Raw genomic sequence first — 18,483 nt, 5'->3', positions numbered from 1 at the left:
TGAAATTTTTGAGACGGGCCCCCACCGTACTTGGCTCCGCCTGTGGAGCCCCAGCGTCATGCGGTGGACTTAGAGGAAGCGGGGGAGGACTTTTGCTCCTGGGAACTGGCTGTATGCTGCAGCTTTTTCCCTCTACCTCTGCCTCTGGGCAGAAAGGACACGCCTCTAACCCGCTTGCCCTTATGGGGCCGAAAGGACTGTACCTGATAATACGGTGCTTTCTTTGGCTGTGAGGGAACATGGGGTAAAAATGCAGACTTCCCAGCTGTTGCTGTGGAAACTAGGTCCGAGAGACCATCCCCGAACAACTCCTCACCTTTATAAGGCAAAACTTCCATGTGCCTTTTAGAGTCTGCATCACCTGTCCACTGCCGAGTCCATAACCCTCTCCTGGCAGAAATGGACATTGCACTTATTTTAGATGCCAGCCGGCAAATATCCCTCTGTGCATCTCTCATGTATAAGACTGCATCTTTAATATGCTCTACGGTTAGCAATATAGTGTCCCTGTCTAGGGTATCAATATTTTCCGACAGGGAATCTGACCACGCAGCTGCAGCACTGCACATCCATGCTGAAGCAATAGCTGGTCTCAGTATAATACCTGTCTGTGTATATACAGACTTCAGGATAGCCTCCTGCTGAAAGTTTCTATCAGCAGGTTCCTTTAGGGCGCCCATATCCGGAGACGGTAGTGCCACCTTCTTTGACAAGCGTGTGAGCGCTTTATCCACCCTAGGGGATGTTTCCCAACGTGACCTATCCTCTGGCGGGAAAGGGTACGTCATTAGTAACCTTTTAGAAATTACTAGTTTCTTATCGGGGGAAGCCCACGCTTCTTCACACACTTCATTTAACTCCTCAGATGGAGGAAAAACTACTGGTAGTTTTTTCTCTCCAAACATAATACCCTTTTTTGTGATACCTGGGGTAACATTAGAAATGTGCAACACATTTTTCATAGCCTCAATCATGTAACGTGTGGCCCTATTGGAAGTTACATTAGTCTCATCGTCGTCGACACTGGAGTCAGTATCTGTGTCGACATCTGTGTCTGCCATCTGAGGTAGCGGGCGTTTTAGAGCCCCTGATGGCTTTTGAGACGCCTGGGCAGGCACAGGCTGAGAAGCCGGCTGTCCCATATTCGGTATGTCGTCAAACCTTTTATGTAAGGAGTCGACACTGTCACGTAATTCCTTCCACATAACCATCCACTCAGGTGTCGGCCCCGCAGGGGGTGACATCACATTTATAGGCATCTGCTCCGCCTCCACATAAGCCTCCTCATCAAACATGTCGACACAGCCGTACCGACACACCGCACACACACAGGGAATGCTCTGACAGAGGACAGGACCCCACAAAGCCCTTTGGGGAGACAGAGAGAGAGTATGCCAGCACACACCAGAGCGCTATAATAATACAGGGATTAACTGAATTATTTCCCCTTATAGCTGCTATATAAATTATACTGCGCCTAAATTTAGTGCCCCCCCTCTCTTTTTTACCCTTTGTAGCTTGATACTGCAGGGGAGAGCCAGGGAGTGATCCTTCCAGCGGAGCTGTGAGGGAAAAATGGCGCCAGTGTGCTGAGGGAGTTAGCCCCGCCCCTTTTTCGGCTGACTTTTCTCCCGCTTTTTTCAGGAATTCTGGCAGGGGTAATTTATCACATATATAGCCCTGGGACTATATATTGTGATGATTTGCCAAGCAAGGTGTTTATATTGTTGCTCAGGGTGCCCCCCCCCCCAGCGCCCTGCACCCATCAGTGACCGGAGTGTGAGGTGTGCATGAGGAGCAATGGCGCACAGCTGCAGTGCTGTGCGCTACCTTGTTAAAGACCGAGGTCTTCTGCCGCCGATTTTCCGGACCACTTCTTGCTTCTGGCTCTGTAAGGGGGACGGCGGCGCGGCTCCGGGACCGAACGATCGAGGTCGGGTCCTGTGTTCGATCCCTCTGGATCTAATGGTGTCCAGTAGCCTAAGAAGCCCAAACTATCTCCAGTCAGGTAGGTTCGCTTCTTCTCCCCTTAGTCCCTCGTAGCAGTGAGTCTGTTGCCAGCAGATCTCACTGTAAAATAAAAAAACCTAAAATATACTTTCTTTCTAGGAGCTCAGGAGAGCCCCTAGTGTGCATCCAGCTCAGCCGGGCACAAGATTCTAACTGAAGTCTGGAGGAGGGTCATAGTGGGAGGAGCCAGTGCACACCAGTTAGTCTAAAGCTTTCTTTTAGTTGTGCCCAGTCTCCTGCGGAGCCGCTATTCCCCATGGTCCTTACGGAGTCCCAGCATCCACTTAGGACGTCAGAGAAATGGGGTTGCATGCCTGCTGTAATGTGTAAAATAAGGACTTTTTTTTTTTATCCTGTGGTGGCCGTGATGATGAGATCTGATGAAGCCACACCCATCTTAACAAAGCCACGCCCATTTTAACGAGGTCACGCCCCCTTGCCGGGAGCGCGCACATACTTTTCCTCATTATATCTATGGGGGGGGGGGGGGCGCATTTTTTCTTATGTGAATGGGGGGGGGGGGGGGTGGCACATTTTAAAATCTCACACTGGGAGCCAAATTGGCTAGAAATGGCCCTGCTTCACTGTATATTGTCCTGCTCACATTCCTGCTGCTGGTTCTGCTGCTGCTTAAGGGGGAACTAATGATGTCCCTGACAAAGGGGGACCCCAGGTACAGTATGCCCTGCATCCCCCCTTTGCTCTGGGTATGGGCACGCCGCTCACCCAAACTTACCTGTCAGTTCCCACCCTGGGCTGCAGTGACTGCAACCAGGAGGAGCCTCCTCTGAGCAGCGGCAGGGGGGCAGCAATCGCGTTAATCCCGCCCCCCTCCTGACCTGCTTCTGGCTTGGGTGCGGACCATCACCCCCCCCCCCCCCCCCCCCATAGAGTACGCGGAGCCACTCGTAAATACTGGTTTTAATTATATTTTTCACAAAGGAGGCGTGGGCACACCCCCTCGTCCCAATATTAACAGTGGGCAAGTGGTCATTTATTATGTATTTAAACAGTATTGTATTAAAAACATTATGATTTGCCCCCTCGCTATGCAGCCTGCGTTACATAGATGAGCTGCAGCACCAGCAGCTACAGGATCTCCGCGAACCCCTCCCTCCCACCGCCCGGGGAAGCAGCCGGGGGTAGATAGGACTAGGAGGCTGTAAAGTCTGCCCGCACTGTCCCCCCCGTGTGACGGCAGCGAATAGACAGCGCCACTGTGAGGAGCTGCCAGTCCGGGAGTAGCAGCAGCTTCGTGCGGGGACCCGGGTGTGACCTCTCCCTCTCCAGTGACAGCCCATCACGGACACGCTCCCTGGAGGGGGACGCGCTTACACGGGTCTGCAGCAGCAGAGGTCGCTGCAGGGAGCTGAACCGGTCCGGCGTTCCGGAACACGTCCGGTCCGGCTTACACCAATTCCCGTAGTAAGGGCTGTGACAGTGTACAGGAAATACACGAGCAGGGCAGTGCTTGGCACATAACACTTTTATCCTGTTTAAATTCGTAGTATCGACGGGGTACTGAGCTGCTCCTTTACACTTGGTACATAGAAGCTTCAGAACGCTATGACTTCATGATACCAGGGAAAGGATCGTTCTTGACACATTGCTAGCAGTCCACATGGAGGATAAGACCAAGCAATGCCCAAGGACCACGCAATACCCAAGCAGTGCTGCCAGGGGCACAATGGATTTTTTGCAGGAGGTCTCAGACCCTGGAGAAATCTTATTGGACAGTCTGATCTATCAGAGACCAGAAGGTGAGGAGGAACCATACCAAACCCGGGGACAAGCAGTGTCTTCTGCTAACAGCGAGCTGGACAAGGTTCTGGACTGCATCCTGAGCTCCTCAGCATCAGGTGGCTCCACCCTATGGACAGGCAGTGTCACCCCTGTTATACATGGGATGTCAGTAACCTCTGCAACCACAGGTAAGACCCTGGAAGACCCCAGAACTGATACAGAAGTGTGGAATGAGACTACAGACTCCACAAAAGACAGAAGTACCCTGGAGGACTGTTCTGGGAATAGAACACCAAGGACAACTGGGGTCCCAGCTACCCTGACCAGCAGACATCTAAATTTCACTGATATGTCTGTGTTGCCTGTGTACCTGTCTACCCAGGAGAGGCACCTTGTGGGGACCGATGGCAGTGACTCAAGGGGGTCCAATGCTGGATCATCACAGCAGTTGTCTCTATTCCCAAAGCAGAGCTCCTGTTTGCACCCAGACACTGAGCCTGTTGGCAAGGTTAAACTAGAAGAGTCTGAGGTCTCCTTGTTTGCCACCCCAAAAGAGAACACACTTTGCCCGGATTATGGATTACCACACCCAACTACCACAACCTCAGATGCCAATCAGTTTTTGGATTTTATTTCCTGCAAAACAGAGTCTTCAGCTGTCTACGAACCCTTTACAACCAGTCCTGGCAACTCAGATGAAAACCCCACATCTTCCTCACCTCAGAGTCTCTACCAGCCCCTCAACCTTAATGGGCACCAGCTCCCTGCTTGCCGGTCACTTGGGGTAAAAGAACCATACCTGTCACAGATCCTTCTACCCTATGTACAGTACATCAGGTAAGTGCCAACATTTACTGCATTCACTGTCTTTGAATACATTAATACAAGTCAACCTGTATTTTGTAATAATTGTAAAATAGTAACAATAAATGTATTAAAGTAACATGGTTCCTTCACATGGCAAAAAGAGTTACAGTATGTCAAGCTTGACAAAGGGCCATGGTGCCCCAAAATGTCTCTTGTTCTTTCAATAAACAATTATGTTTATGCGACTTCAGTTAGGCGTTGCCATGCCATGGTTATATGTGTCCGGATAACTTACTTCTCTTCACCCTTTGACTATGGTCTCTCCTTAGTGAATGATAATAGATAATAGGCTTTTTAATGAGTGATCCTTTAATCATATACTTGCTCTACTTTGGGCACTGGGGACATTCAGAAAACAAGGATGAAGATGGGAATAGCACAGATGTGTCCACCGTTATCTTGAGTAGTTTTCTGTGCCTAGTCACAACATGATTTATTAGCATAAACCCTTAATCTATTGTTCTCAACTGCAATACAATACAGAGAACAATACAGCAGGGAATTAAGTCATTACAGCAGGGGATTAAGTCTGACTGGCCAGTCACAGTTAATCCTATTAACCGTCAAGATAAATGTGGATACATCTGTAGGTTGTGTTACCCTTTTCTAGTGTAGTTTAGAAAATGATGGCAAACAATTCATTGGTTGCTGCTGCGGCAACACTACATTTTCTTCCCAATTGTTTGTTTAATGATACCCTACAGCAGGGGTAGTTAAACCGATCCTTGAGATCTACCAACAGTTCATGTTTTCCAGACCACCTGTGGATCTGTAGAATGTGTCGGTTAGGAATGAATGCACCACATGTTTAAAAATATGACAGTTAGCAATGACTAGCTGTGCACCAGCTAGGTGGTCTGGAGAACGTGATGGTAGATCTCGGGGACCGGTTTGGCCAGCACTGCCCGACAGCATGGTTACTGCAACTTAAACATAACTAGAATAATGTGGATTATTAAATGAAATGGGATATTAATACTTGCAGGTATATATTTTTCAGAAGGATGGAGGATATTAAATAAAGTATTCAGGCTTCAGATACTCATAGATAGTTTGCATCAGCCTTTTATGGGTTGCCTGCTCTGCAGCCACCATGTAGTGAACTCTGCGTAATGTGTATTAAGGATCTTTGCTCCCTAGGATGAGCTGACAACTCTACAAATGAATTTTGCCATTTTTCCAATTACAGACACGAGGCTGAAGTTAGCTTCTTATTCGGCCAGCTTCTTATTCACTTCTTATTCAAGCTCCAGCTTCTTATTCACTTCTTATTCGAACTCCAGCTTCTTATTCAGATCATTCAGTTTCGCAAGGGTTAATAAGTCTTCTGTCACAAATTTGACACCTGAAATCAACAGAGTAGGGTCCCTTGCATGTGACCCACTTGTATTTTGCCTGGCCCAACACTGTTTTGGGCATGAAATACACTGGCAAAGTGGGCACACACACCATATTTTGCCATTTTGAATAAGTAGCTGTAGTTTTGCAAGGGTTAACTAGTCTTGGGCCACAAATTTGACACCTGAAATCAACAGAGAGTGGTCACTTGCATGTGACCCACTTGTATTTTGCCTGGCCCAACGCTGTTTTGGGCATGAAATACACTGGCAAAGTGGGCACACACACCATATTTTACCATTTTGAATAAGTAGCTGTAGTTTTGCAAGGGTTAACCAGTCTTGGGCCACAAATCTGACAGCTGAAATCAACAGAGGGTGGTCACTTACATGTGACGCAGTTGTATTTTGCTTGGCCCAACGCTGTTTTGGGCATGAAATACACTGGCAAAGTGGGCACACACACCATATTTTGCCATTTTGAATAAGTAGCTGTAGTTTAGCAAGGGTTAACTAGTCTTGGGCCACAAATTTGACCCCCATAAACAACAGAGGGTGGTCACTTACATATGACGCAGTTGTATTTTGCCTGGCCCAACGCTGTTTTGAGCATGAAATATACTGGCAAAGTGGGCACACACCATATTTTACCATTTTGAATAAGTAGCTGTAGTTTTGCAAGGGTTAACCAGTCTTGGGCCACAAATTTGACACCTGAAATCAACAGAGGGTGGTCAGTTACATATGACCCACTTGTATTTTGCTTGGCCCAATGCGGTTTTGGGCATGAAATACACTGGCAAAGTGGGCACAAACACCATTTTATAAATTGCCATTTTGAATAAGTAGCTGTAGTTTTGCAAGGGTTAATTAGTCTTGGGCCACAAATTTGACACCTGAAATCAACAAAGCGTAGTCACTTACATATGACCCACTTGTATTTTGCTTGGCCCAACGCTGTTTTGGGCATGAAATACACTGGCATAGTGGGCACACACACCATATTTTCCATTTTGAATAAGTAGCTGTAGTTTTGCAAGGGTTAACCAGTCTTGGGCCACAAATTTGACACCTGAAATCAACAGAGGGTGGTCAGTTACATATGACCCACTTGTATTTTGTTTGGCCCAACACTGTTTTGGGCATGAAATACACTGGCAAAGCGGGCACACACACCATATTTTCCATTTTGAATAAGTAGCTGTAGTTTTGCAAGGGTTAACCAGTCTTGGGCCACAAATTTGACACCTGAAATCAACAAAGGGTGGTCAGTTACATATGACCCACTTGTATTTTCCTTGGCCCAACGCTGTTTTGGGCATGAAATACACTGGCAAAGTGGGCACACACACCATATTTTGCCATTTTCAATAAGTAGCTGTAGTTTTGCAAGGGTTAACTAGTCTTGGGCCACAAATTTGACACCTGAAATCAACAAAGGGTGGTCAGTTACATATGACCCACTTGTATTTTGCTTGGCCCAACGCTGTTTTGGGCATGAAATACACTGGCAAAGTGGGCACACACACCATGATTTGCTATTTTGAATAAGTAGCTGTAGTTTTGCAAGGGTTAACCAGTCTTGGGCCACAAATTTGACACCTGAAATCAACAGAGGGTGGTCACTTACATATGACCCACTTGTATTTTGCTTGGCCCAACACTGTTTTTGGCATGAAATACACTGGCAAAGTGGGCACAGACACCATTTTATAAATTGCCATTTTGAATAAGTAGCTGTAGTTTTGCAAGGGTTAACTAGTCTTGGGCCACAAATTTGACCCCTGAAATCAACAGAGGGTGGTCACTTACATATGACCCACTTGTATTTTGCTTGGCCCAACGCTGTTTTTGGCATGAAATACACTGGCAAAGTGGGCACAAACACCATTTTATAAATTGCCATTTTGAATAAGTAGCTGTAGTTTTGCAAGGGTTAACTAGTCTTGGGCCACAAATTTGACCCCTGAAATCAACAGAGAGTGGTCACTTGCATGTGACCCACTTGTATTTTGCCTGGCCCAATGCTGTTTTGGGCATGAAATACACTGGCAAAGTGGGCACACACACCATGTTTTGCTATTTTGAATAAGTAGCTGTAGTTTTGCAAGGGTTAACTAGTCTTGGGCCACAAATTTGACCCCTGAAATCAACAGAGAGTGGTCACTTGCATGTGACCCACTTGTATTTTGCCTGGCCCAACGCTGTTTTGGGCATGAAATACACTGGCAAAGTGGGCACACACACCATATTTTCCATTTTGAATAAGTAGCTGTAGTTTTGCAAGGGTTAACTAGTCTTGGGCCACAAATTTGACTCCTGAAATCAACAGAGAGTGGTCACTTGCATGTGACCCACTTGTATTTTGCCTGGCCCAATGCTGTTTTGGGCATGAAATACACTGGCAAAGTGGGCACACACACCATGTTTTGCTATTTTGAATAAGTAGCTGTAGTTTTGCAAGGGTTAACTAGTCTTGGGCCACAAATTTGACTCCTGAAATCAACAGAGAGTGGTCACTTGCATGTGACCCACTTGTATTTTGCCTGGCCCAATGCTGTTTTGGGCATGAAATACACTGGCAAAGTGGGCACACACACCATGTTTTGCTATTTTGAATAAGTAGCTGTAGTTTTGCAAGGGTTAACTAGTCTTGGGCCACAAATTTGACCCCTGAAATCAACAGAGAGTGGTCACTTGCATGTGACCCACTTGTATTTTGCCTGGCCCAACGCTGTTTTGGGCATGAAATACACTGGCAAAGTGGGCACACACACCATATTTTCCATTTTGAATAAGTAGCTGTAGTTTTGCAAGGGTTAACCAGTCTTGGGCCACAAATTTGACACCTGAAATCAACAGAGGGTGGTCAGTTACATATGACCCACTTGTATTTTGCTTGGCCTAATGCTGTTTTGGGCATGAAATACACTGGCAAAGTGGGCACACACACCATGTTTTGCTATTTTGAATAAGTAGCTGTAGTTTTGCAAGGGTTAACTAATCTTGGGCCACAAATTTGACCCCTGAAATCAACAGAGAGTGGTCACTTGCATGTGACCCACTTGTATTTTGCCTGGCCCAACGCTGTTTTGGGCATGAAATACACTGGCAAAGTGGGCACACACACCATATTTTCCATTTTGAATAAGTAGCTGTAGTTTTGCAAGGGTTAACCAGTCTTGGGCCACAAATTTGACACCTGAAATCAACAGAGGGTGGTCAGTTACATATGACCCACTTGTATTTTGCTTGGCCTAATGCTGTTTTGGGCATGAAATACACTGGCAAAGTGGGCACACACACCATGTTTTGCTATTTTGAATAAGTAGCTGTAGTTTTGCAAGGGTTAACTAGTCTTGGGCCACAAATTTGACCCCTGAAATCAACAGAGAGTGGTCACTTGCATGTGACCCACTTGTATTTTGCCTGGCCCAACGCTGTTTTGGGCATGAAATACACTGGCATAGTGGGCACACACACCATATTTTCCATTTTGAATAAGTAGCTGTAGTTTTGCAAGGGTTAATCAGTCTTGGGCCACAAATTTGACACCTGAAATCAACAGAGGGTGGTCAGTTACATATGACCCACTTGTATTTTGCTTGGCCCAATGCGGTTTTGGGCATGAAATACACTGGCAAAGTGGGCACAAACACCATTTTATAAATTGCCATTTTGAATAAGTAGCTGTAGTTTTGCAAGGGTTAATTAGTCTTGGGCCACAAATTTGACCCCTGAAATCAACAGAGAGTGGTCACTTGCATGTGACCCACTTGTATTTTGCCTGGCCCAACGCTGTTTTGGGCATGAAATACACTGGCATAGTGGGCACACACACCATATTTTCCATTTTGAATAAGTAGCTGTAGTTTTGCAAGGGTTAACCAGTCTTGGGCCACAAATTTGACACCTGAAATCAACAGAGGGTGGTCAGTTACATATGACCCACTTGTATTTTGTTTGTCCCAACACTGTTTTGGGCATGAAATACACTGGCAAAGCGGGCACACACACCATATTTTCCATTTTGAATAAGTAGCTGTAGTTTTGCAAGGGTTAACCAGTCTTGGGCCACAAATTTGACACCTGAAATCAACAGAGGGTGGTCAGTTACATATGACCCACTTGTATTTTGTTTGGCCCAACACTGTTTTGGGCATGAAATACACTGGCAAAGCGGGCACACACACCCTATTTTCCATTTTGAATAAGTAGCTGTAGTTTTGCAAGGGTTAACCAGTCTTGGGCCACAAATTTGACCCCTGAAATCAACAGAGAGTGGTCACTTGCATGTGACTCACTTGTATTTTGCCTGGCCCAACGCTGTTTTGGGCATGAAATACACTGGCATAGTGGGCACACACACCATATTTTCCATTTTGAATAAGTAGCTGTAGTTTTACAAGGGTTAACCAGTCTTGGGCCACAAATTTGACACCTGAAATCAACAGAGGGTGGTCAGTTACATATGACCCACTTGTATTTTGCTTGGCCCAATGCGGTTTTGGGCATGAAGTACACTGGCAAAGTGGGCACAAACACCATTTTATAAATTGCCATTTTGAATAAGTAGCTGTAGTTTTGCAAGGGTTAATTAGTCTTGGGCCACAAATTTGACACCTGAAATCAACAAAGCGTAGTCACTTACATATGACCCACTTGTATTTTGCTTGGCCCAACGCTGTTTTGGGCATGAAATACACTGGCAAAGTGTGCCCACACACCATATTTTACCATTTTGAATAAGTAGCTATAGTTTTGCAAGAGTTAACTAGTCTTGGGACACAATTGTGAGACCTGCAATCAACAGAATGTGGTCACTTACATATCACCCACTTGTATTCTGCTTGGCCCAACATTGATTTGTGAATGAATTACGCTGGGAAAGTAGGCACAACCACCATATTATGATTTACCATTTTGAATATGTAGCTGTAGTTTTGCAAGGGTTAACTAGTCTTGGGCGACATATTTGATACCAGAAATCAAGGGTTAGATTAGCTCCTTATCGCACAGGGGAGTCATAGAGAGTCTATGTTGCGTTAAAGTTGTCTGAAGTCAGCTCTTATCCTTGCTTGAAGGAAGCTATACTCAGCAGGATTGGGGTGACGGGTCCCAGCAAAGCCCAAGAATATTATGAGTTGCAGCTGAACCCATCTGAGCCTCCAGTGGTCAAACTGGCATAATTGGCCAAACTGAGTAAAACCTGGTTACAGATAAAAACTCTTCTCAGTGGGTAGTGGAAGTGATGGCTCTAGACCAGGCTATACGGGTATCAGACCGTGGTGTAAAACACTGGGCCTTTGCAGGCTGACCCCAGACAATTGAGGAGCTAGCAGTGGTGATTGAGAGGTACCTGACCCTGGGAAATTTTAATAAAGCCAAGCAAGGGTTACAGCCAGTACATAAGCCCAATACCCAGATCCCCATTGTTAAACCAAACAGCCCGTCTCCAGTCATATGTTTTGAGTGCAGAGAGCCCAGTCATGCACAGCGGTACTTCCTAAAGCAGGGTGAGCTAGTGGATTGCAGCTCAGGGAAAACAGTACAACCTGTATTCAGTATGGCGCCTGGAATTATTTCCCCAGCTGAAACTACCATTTCATCTGATGGTACAGATTGAAGGCTGGGATATCTGGGCCTTGGTTGATACTGGCAATGAATTATCTATCATCTCTGCTAACCTGGTTCTTCCCGGGTCTGGCCAGGTTGTGCTTCTGGTAAAGATGCTATGTATACTTGGTGACATAGAAGAATGCCCATGAGTGCACCTGCCGGTGGTGATTAAAGTAAGACCAGTAAAAATGGTAGTCACAGTAGCTTCCAAACCTCTTTATCCACTAATCCTGGGCCAGGACTTCCCACTGTTGCAGGAGTTTGTTACCTGGCATGACATTGGCAGACAGACAAAGGTTAAGCTGTCGCAGGGGCCAAGATCTACTGGAAGCCAAGGTTGTATGACTGTAAACCCCTCTCTTGCCAGTGAGATTGAGACACATTAGTCCCCCATTTGCGAAAGAGTGTCTTTGCAGGACTTTAGGCGAGATCAACATAACGATGGCAACTTGTCTAATACTTTTTAAAATGTGGTAGTGGTAAATGGTAAGGTAAACTCTGCTTTACCACCTGGAGGTGTACCTTACTTTATGTGAAAAACATTTTTTTTTTACCTTGTAACTTATTTGCAAGGTAAAAGGGTAGACCAGTTGCTGATTCCCCGAAAACACGAGCAGCTGGTACTGAGGGCGGCTCACATGCATTTATGGGGTGGCCATTTAGGGGAGAGGAAAACTCTCCAGCTATGTTTCTCCTGGCCAGGCATTCATGCTGCAGTAAAAGAATATTGTCAGGAATGCCCAGTGTACTAAAAGAATGCACCCCAGACAGAATTTAGGGCGACCTTGGTTTTTCTGACTATAATTTCCATGCCTATTCAGCCAATTTTTATAGATCTGATAGGGCCAGTAGAAAAATCGGATCATGGGCATCAGTATATATTGGTGACGGTGGACTACTCCACCGGGTACCCGGAGGCCATACCACTATGTAACATGAAATCTAGCACTATTGTCCAGGAGTTCTTGATGCTGTATACCCGTCTAGGAATACCAATAGAGGTCCTGACCGACTAAGGTACCCCTTTTGTGTCTAAATTAATGAAATACCTGTGTCGCCTGTTAAAGGTGGATAGAATTACCATTTCGGTTTACCACCCGCAGACAGACGGCTTGGTTGAATGCTTTAACAGAACCCTTATGCAGATGATGAAAAGGGCAGTGTCACAGGAGAAGCGAGATTAGGACCTACTCTTACCTTAGCTAATGTTGGCAGTTTGAGAGGTACCCCAAGCCTCTTTTTTTATTATTATTATTATTATTATTATTATTATCCTTTATTTATATAGAGACTTTATATAGAGACTGTATGGGGTTTAGACCCTTCAAACTCCTCTATGGTAGACAACGCAGAGGGATACTAGATCTATTAAAAGATGGGTGGGAGCAGCAATTGTCCCAAGGGGATGCGGTTAAGATCCCGCCGGACGGAATCCCGGCGGTTGAAATACTGACGCCGGAACCCCGACCGGCACAATCCCGACATATTCTGCCTCCGTGGGTGTCCACGACACCCATAGAGGGAGAATATAAAAGTGTGCTGAGCATAGCAAAGCACCGTGCCTGCAGCGTGGCGAGCAAAGCGAGCCCACAATGGGCTGCGTACTGCTCGCCACCCCTGTCGGGATTGTGTGGTCGAAATTCCGGCGTCAGTATTTCGACCGCCGGGATCCCATCCTGCGGGATTTAGTACTGATCCCGTCCCAAGAGCCTAACATCGTTCAGTTTGTGTCCCAATTATATGGCTGTCTAAGGCAAATTGCGCCACTTCTGACCAAGCATATGGCAAGAGCTCAACAGGATCAAAAACGCAGTCATGGCGTTACTGCTGTCAACCGGACTCTCAATAGGGGCAACAAGGTACTGATACTTGTGTCTAGGTACGGCAGGAAGGTAGAAGGAAAGAGGTAAAAGTCTACCATGTGAATTTGTTGAAGCCTTGGAAAGTGCCAGTCATCCCTCTTTAGTGGCCATGAAAACCCCAGAATGTCAGGTGCCTACTGAAGTAACTGAGTCCTAGCCAGAAACAAGAAGTGGTAAACTTAGTAGCACAGTACCAGGTTGTGTTCTCTGCCCTCCTGGGGAAAACTCAAATCATACAGCATGACAATGTTACTCCACCCAGGGGGGTGATAAAACAAAGGCAATATTGTATATCTGAGGCCCAACAGGCAGCAGTAAAACGGGAACTGGAAGTGATGCGGCGCTTGGGGGTCACAGAGTAGTCAAACAGTGAATGGAATAATCCCATTTTTTTTTAGAGCCCAAGCTTTTTGGAGCTTTGAGATTCTGTAATGACTTCAGAAAGTTAAATAAAGTTCCTCGGTTTGATTCCTATCCTATGCCCCGGGTTTATGAACTTAGCAATAAGCCTGTATCTAACTACGCTAGATTTACTGAAGGGGTACTGGCAAATTCCTCTGATGGAAGCTGCCAAAGCAACAACAGCCTTCTCTACCACAGTGGGTTTGTTCCAGTCGCACCTTCCAAAGGTGGATGCAGTGTTACAGTCTCTACAGGCACAAGGGTTCACAGCTAACCTGGAGAAGTGTGCCATCATATCTGTGGAGGCAAAGTATCTGGGGTATATTGTATGCCAAGGGTAAGTTAAACCTCAACCTGGCAAGGTGGAAGCAGTCTTCACATGGCCTAAGCTAAAATGTATGTCGCAACTCAGGATATTCTTTGGTCTGGTGGGCTATTATCGTAGGTTCAGGGGTGGAACTTGCAGCGGTGCAACCGGCAGGGCCCCTCCACGATGAAGGGGCCCACAGCCGGAGGCACTACAATGAGTGAGACTGACTCATTACATGCCACCTGCCGGCGCGCTGCAAGCCGCCGCTTCCCCTTAACAGAATGAGGCTGAGCTGCAGTCTGGCCAGAGGGGGAGGAGGATGCAGTGGAGGAGTCTGGAGAAGGAGAAGGGGCCATCTTCCCCTCTCATTCACGGGCAGCCCAGCTGTTTCTTTTTGCTACCGGAGCCGGAGCATCACGTGACCATGCGGCTAAACTGTAGAGTTAGTGCAGCAGCATTCCTTGTAAAGGCGGTAAGGCAGCTGTGTGTTTATTTATTTTTATTTTATTATACATTTTTCTAATTGTACATTTCATCCTGCAAACTCAGAATCGCGGACCTCGAAGAGGCGGAGCCTACATTGAGGGGGCGGAGATTGGGAGGTGGTGGTCTCTCTGCAAATAGTAATGGTGACTGTGCAGTGACATATAACATACAGCACAGCATAGAGTGACCCCACTAAGGCAGCCAGGCACAGGGTCATGTGTTGTCACCCAGGGTGCATGTGCTGCTGCTGGCTGCATGATGCATAGTGTGGACATCTGTCTCCATGGGCCTTGTGTATCCTTGTACAAAGGAATTGTCCCATTTTTATACAGTGAGAAGTCTTCTGAGTTTTTGTGGGAGTTGGATACAATTGGCCGACAGTTATCATATTGATATTCATTATGTCGACATAAAGAACTGTCAACAAACAGTCCCTTGTGATATAGCAGTTTCGTACTTTATACCGGTGACAGCAGTGCCTTTTTCTGGATCACATTGCATTGGCGATGTCTCAGCAGTGTTCTGGTGAGTATTTTCCCCATTATCCCTAATCCCTAAACCTTTCCCTAGTAGCTAACCTTAACCTTTACCCCTCCCCACAGCCTAACCCTAGCCACCACCCCAGTGCCTCCCCCCTCCCCCCCCAGCAGCCTAACCCTAAAACTTTACCGTAGTGCCTACTATATTGGCGTTATGTGTAAAAGAAGCTCTACTGTGTGGCGTAATGTGTATAAGGAGCTCTACTGTGTGGCTTAACCTGTATAAGGGGTATTACTGTGTGGTGTAACGTCTATAAGAAGCACCACTGTGTGGCGTAACGTGTATAAGGAGCACTATTGTGTGGCGTAAAGTGTATAAGGACCATTACAGTGTGTTGTAACGTGTATAAGGAGCTCTACTGTGTTGCGTAACATGTATAAGGAACAGTACTGGGTGGAGTAACGTGTATCAGGAGCACTACTGTGTGGTATAACGTATATTAAGATACTACTGTGTGGTATAACGTATATTAAGATACTACTGTGTGGCGTAACATGTATAAGAGGCACTACTGTGTGTTGTAATGTGTATAAGAACTACTGTGTGGCGTAACGTGTAGAAGGAGCTCTACTATGTGGCGTAATGCGTATAAGAAGCAGTACTGTGTGGCATAACGTGTTTCAGGAGCACTACTGTGTGGCGTAACGTGTAGAAGGAGCTCTACTATGTGGCGTAATGCGTATAAGAAGCAATACTGTGTGGCATAACGTGTTTCAGGAGCAGTACTGTGTAGCGTAATGTATATAAGGAGTACTACTGTTCAGTGTAATGTAATGTAAATCAGTGTAATGTAATGAGGTTGCACTACTGTGTGGCATAATTTGAATTGGTGGTACTATTGTGTGCCCACACCCCTTTTCAATGAGACCATGCCCTATTTTTTGACACACGTTTTGGATCTTGGGCGGGCTGGGGCAACGCATTTTGTTGCACCTCGGCCCACTATGGTCTTGTTCCGCCACTGCGTAGGTGCATGCGCGAATTTGCCACAGGGCAGCATCATTCACTGAATGTCTGAGGAAACAGTCCCCAGACAAGATCTAATCACAGATGTGCTAAATGTAGCACATCTACAATCATGTACTCTGACATGCGGGTGGATGCCCAGCACAGGGCTGGTCCGCCCTGCATGACTGGCCCTAGCCCCCCCCCATCCCCCTCGCACAGGTACAAAACCATTGCACGGTGTCGATGATTTTGTACCTGATGAGTAACTCCCTGCAAACGAAGCTCCTGCACGCTGGCAGTCCGCTACTCGCCACATCCCGGGTCGCAGAGTCTGTGTGTAACACCACGCAGCTGCCTCGGGCCACCCCCCAACGGTCCAGACAGGCCTCCGTTGTCCGGACCGTGGTTCTAAAGCCGGTGGCATGCCCCTTCCCACCACATGACCGCCTCTGCCTGTCAATCAGGCAGAGGCGATCGAAGCCCTGAGATGCTGATAGAATCTCACTGGGCTCCCGGAGTGCGCACGCGCAGGGCGCACACCACAAAGTAATTCAGACGGCGATCGCTGCTGCTGCAGTGTTGCAGTCTGAATTACCCCCTAGGCCCGCAGAGACTACATTGCAGAATTTAAGAAAAGCTTTATGCGCAGAGCCTGTATTGATAGGCTCCTGATTCCAGGTGTCAAATTTGTGGCCCAAGACTAGTTAACCCTTGCAAAACCACAGCTACTTATTCAAAATAGCAATTTATAAAATGGTGTTTATGCCCACTTTGCCAGTGTATTTCATGCCCAAAACAGCATTGGGTCAAGCAAAATACAAGTGGGTGATATGTAAGTGACCACCCTCTGTTGATTTCAGGGGTAAAATTTGTGGCCCAAAACTATTTAACCCTTGCAAAACTACAGCTACTTATTCAAAATAGCAAAATATGGTGTGTGTGCCCACTATGCCAGTGTATTTCATGCCCAAAACAGCGTTGGGCCAAACAAAATACAAGTGGGTGATATGTAAGTGACCACCCTCTGCTGATTTCAGGGGTCAAATTTGTGGCCCAAGACTAGTTAACCCTTGCAAAACTACAGCTACTTATTCAAAATGGCAAAACATGGTGTGTGTGCCCACTTTGCCAGTGTATTTCATGCCCAAAACAGCATTGGGCCAGGCAAAATACAAGTGGGTCACATGCAAGTGACCACTCTCTGTTGATTTCAGGGGTAAAATTTGTGGCCCAAGACTAGTTAACCCTTGCAAAACTACAGCTACTTATTCAAAATGGCAAAATATGGTGTGTGTGCCCACTTTGCCAGTGTATTGTATGCCCAAAACAGCGTTGGGCCAAGCAAAATACAAGTGGGTCATATGTAAGTGACCACCCTCTGTTGATTTCAGGGGTAAAATTTGTGGCCCAAGACTAGTTAACCCTTGCAAAACTACAGCTACTTATTCAAAATGGCAATTTATAAAATGGTGTCTGTGCCCACTTTGCCAGTGTATTTCATGCCCAAAACAGCGTTGGGCCAAGCAAAATACAAGTGGGTCATATGTAAGTGACCACCCTCTGTTGATTTCAGTTGTCAAATTTGTGGCCCAAGACTGGTTAACCCTTGCAAAACTACAGCTACTTATTCAAAATAGCAAATCATGGTGTGTGTGCCCACTTTGCCAGTGTATTTCATGCCCAAAACAGCGTTGAGCCAGGAAAAATACAAGTGGATCACATGCAAGTGACCACCCTCTGTTGTTTTTGCGGGGCAAATGTGTGGCCCAAGACTGGTTAACCCTTGCAAAACTACAGCTACTTATTCAAAATGGTAAAATATGGTGTGTGTGCCCACTTTGCCAGTGTACTGTATTTCATGCCCAAAACAGCGTTGGGCCAAGCAAAATACAACTGCGTCATATGTAAGTGACCACCCTCTGTTGATTTCAGGTGTCAGATTTGTGGCCCAAGACTGGTTAACCCTTGCAAAACTACAGCTACTTATTCAAACTGGTAAAATATGGTGTGTGTGCCCACTTTGCCAGTGTATTTCATGCCCAAAACAGCGTTGGGCCAGGCAAAATACAACTGCGTCATATGTAAGTGACCACCCTCTGTTGTTTTTGGGGGTCAAATTTGTGGCCCAAGACTAGTTAACCCTTGCTAAACTACAGCTACTTATTCAAAATGGCAAAATATGGTGTGTGTGCCCACTTTGCCAGTGTATTTCATGCCCAAAACAGCGTTGGGCCAAGCAAAATACAACTGCGTCATATGTAAGTGACCACCCTCTGTTGATTTCAGGTGTCAGATTTGTGGCCCAAGACTGGTTAACCCTTGAAAAACTACAGCTACTTATTCAAAATGGTAAAATATG

At 46.2% G+C, this 18,483-nt stretch overlaps 1 protein-coding gene across 1 annotated transcript in view; it reads left to right on the top strand.

Moving 5' to 3' along the window:
- The first annotated feature begins 3,172 nt into the window (after positions 1–3,172).
- Positions 3,173–18,483, top strand: part of PGR (progesterone receptor) — a 265,623-nt gene continuing 250,312 nt past the window's right edge. Inside the window, exon 1 of the mRNA XM_063951505.1 lies at positions 3,173–4,590. Within this exon, the coding sequence (XP_063807575.1) occupies positions 3,632–4,590 (959 nt within the window). The 5' untranslated portion in view covers positions 3,173–3,631. The remainder of the gene's footprint in view (positions 4,591–18,483) is intronic.

This window comes from Pseudophryne corroboree, chromosome 2 (genome assembly GCF_028390025.1).
Source record: "Pseudophryne corroboree isolate aPseCor3 chromosome 2, aPseCor3.hap2, whole genome shotgun sequence".
NCBI classification, from domain to species: Eukaryota; Metazoa; Chordata; class Amphibia; order Anura; family Myobatrachidae; genus Pseudophryne; species Pseudophryne corroboree.
Note: the sequence above shows the minus strand (reverse complement) of the source record. Positions and strands in the feature narration are given on the sequence as shown.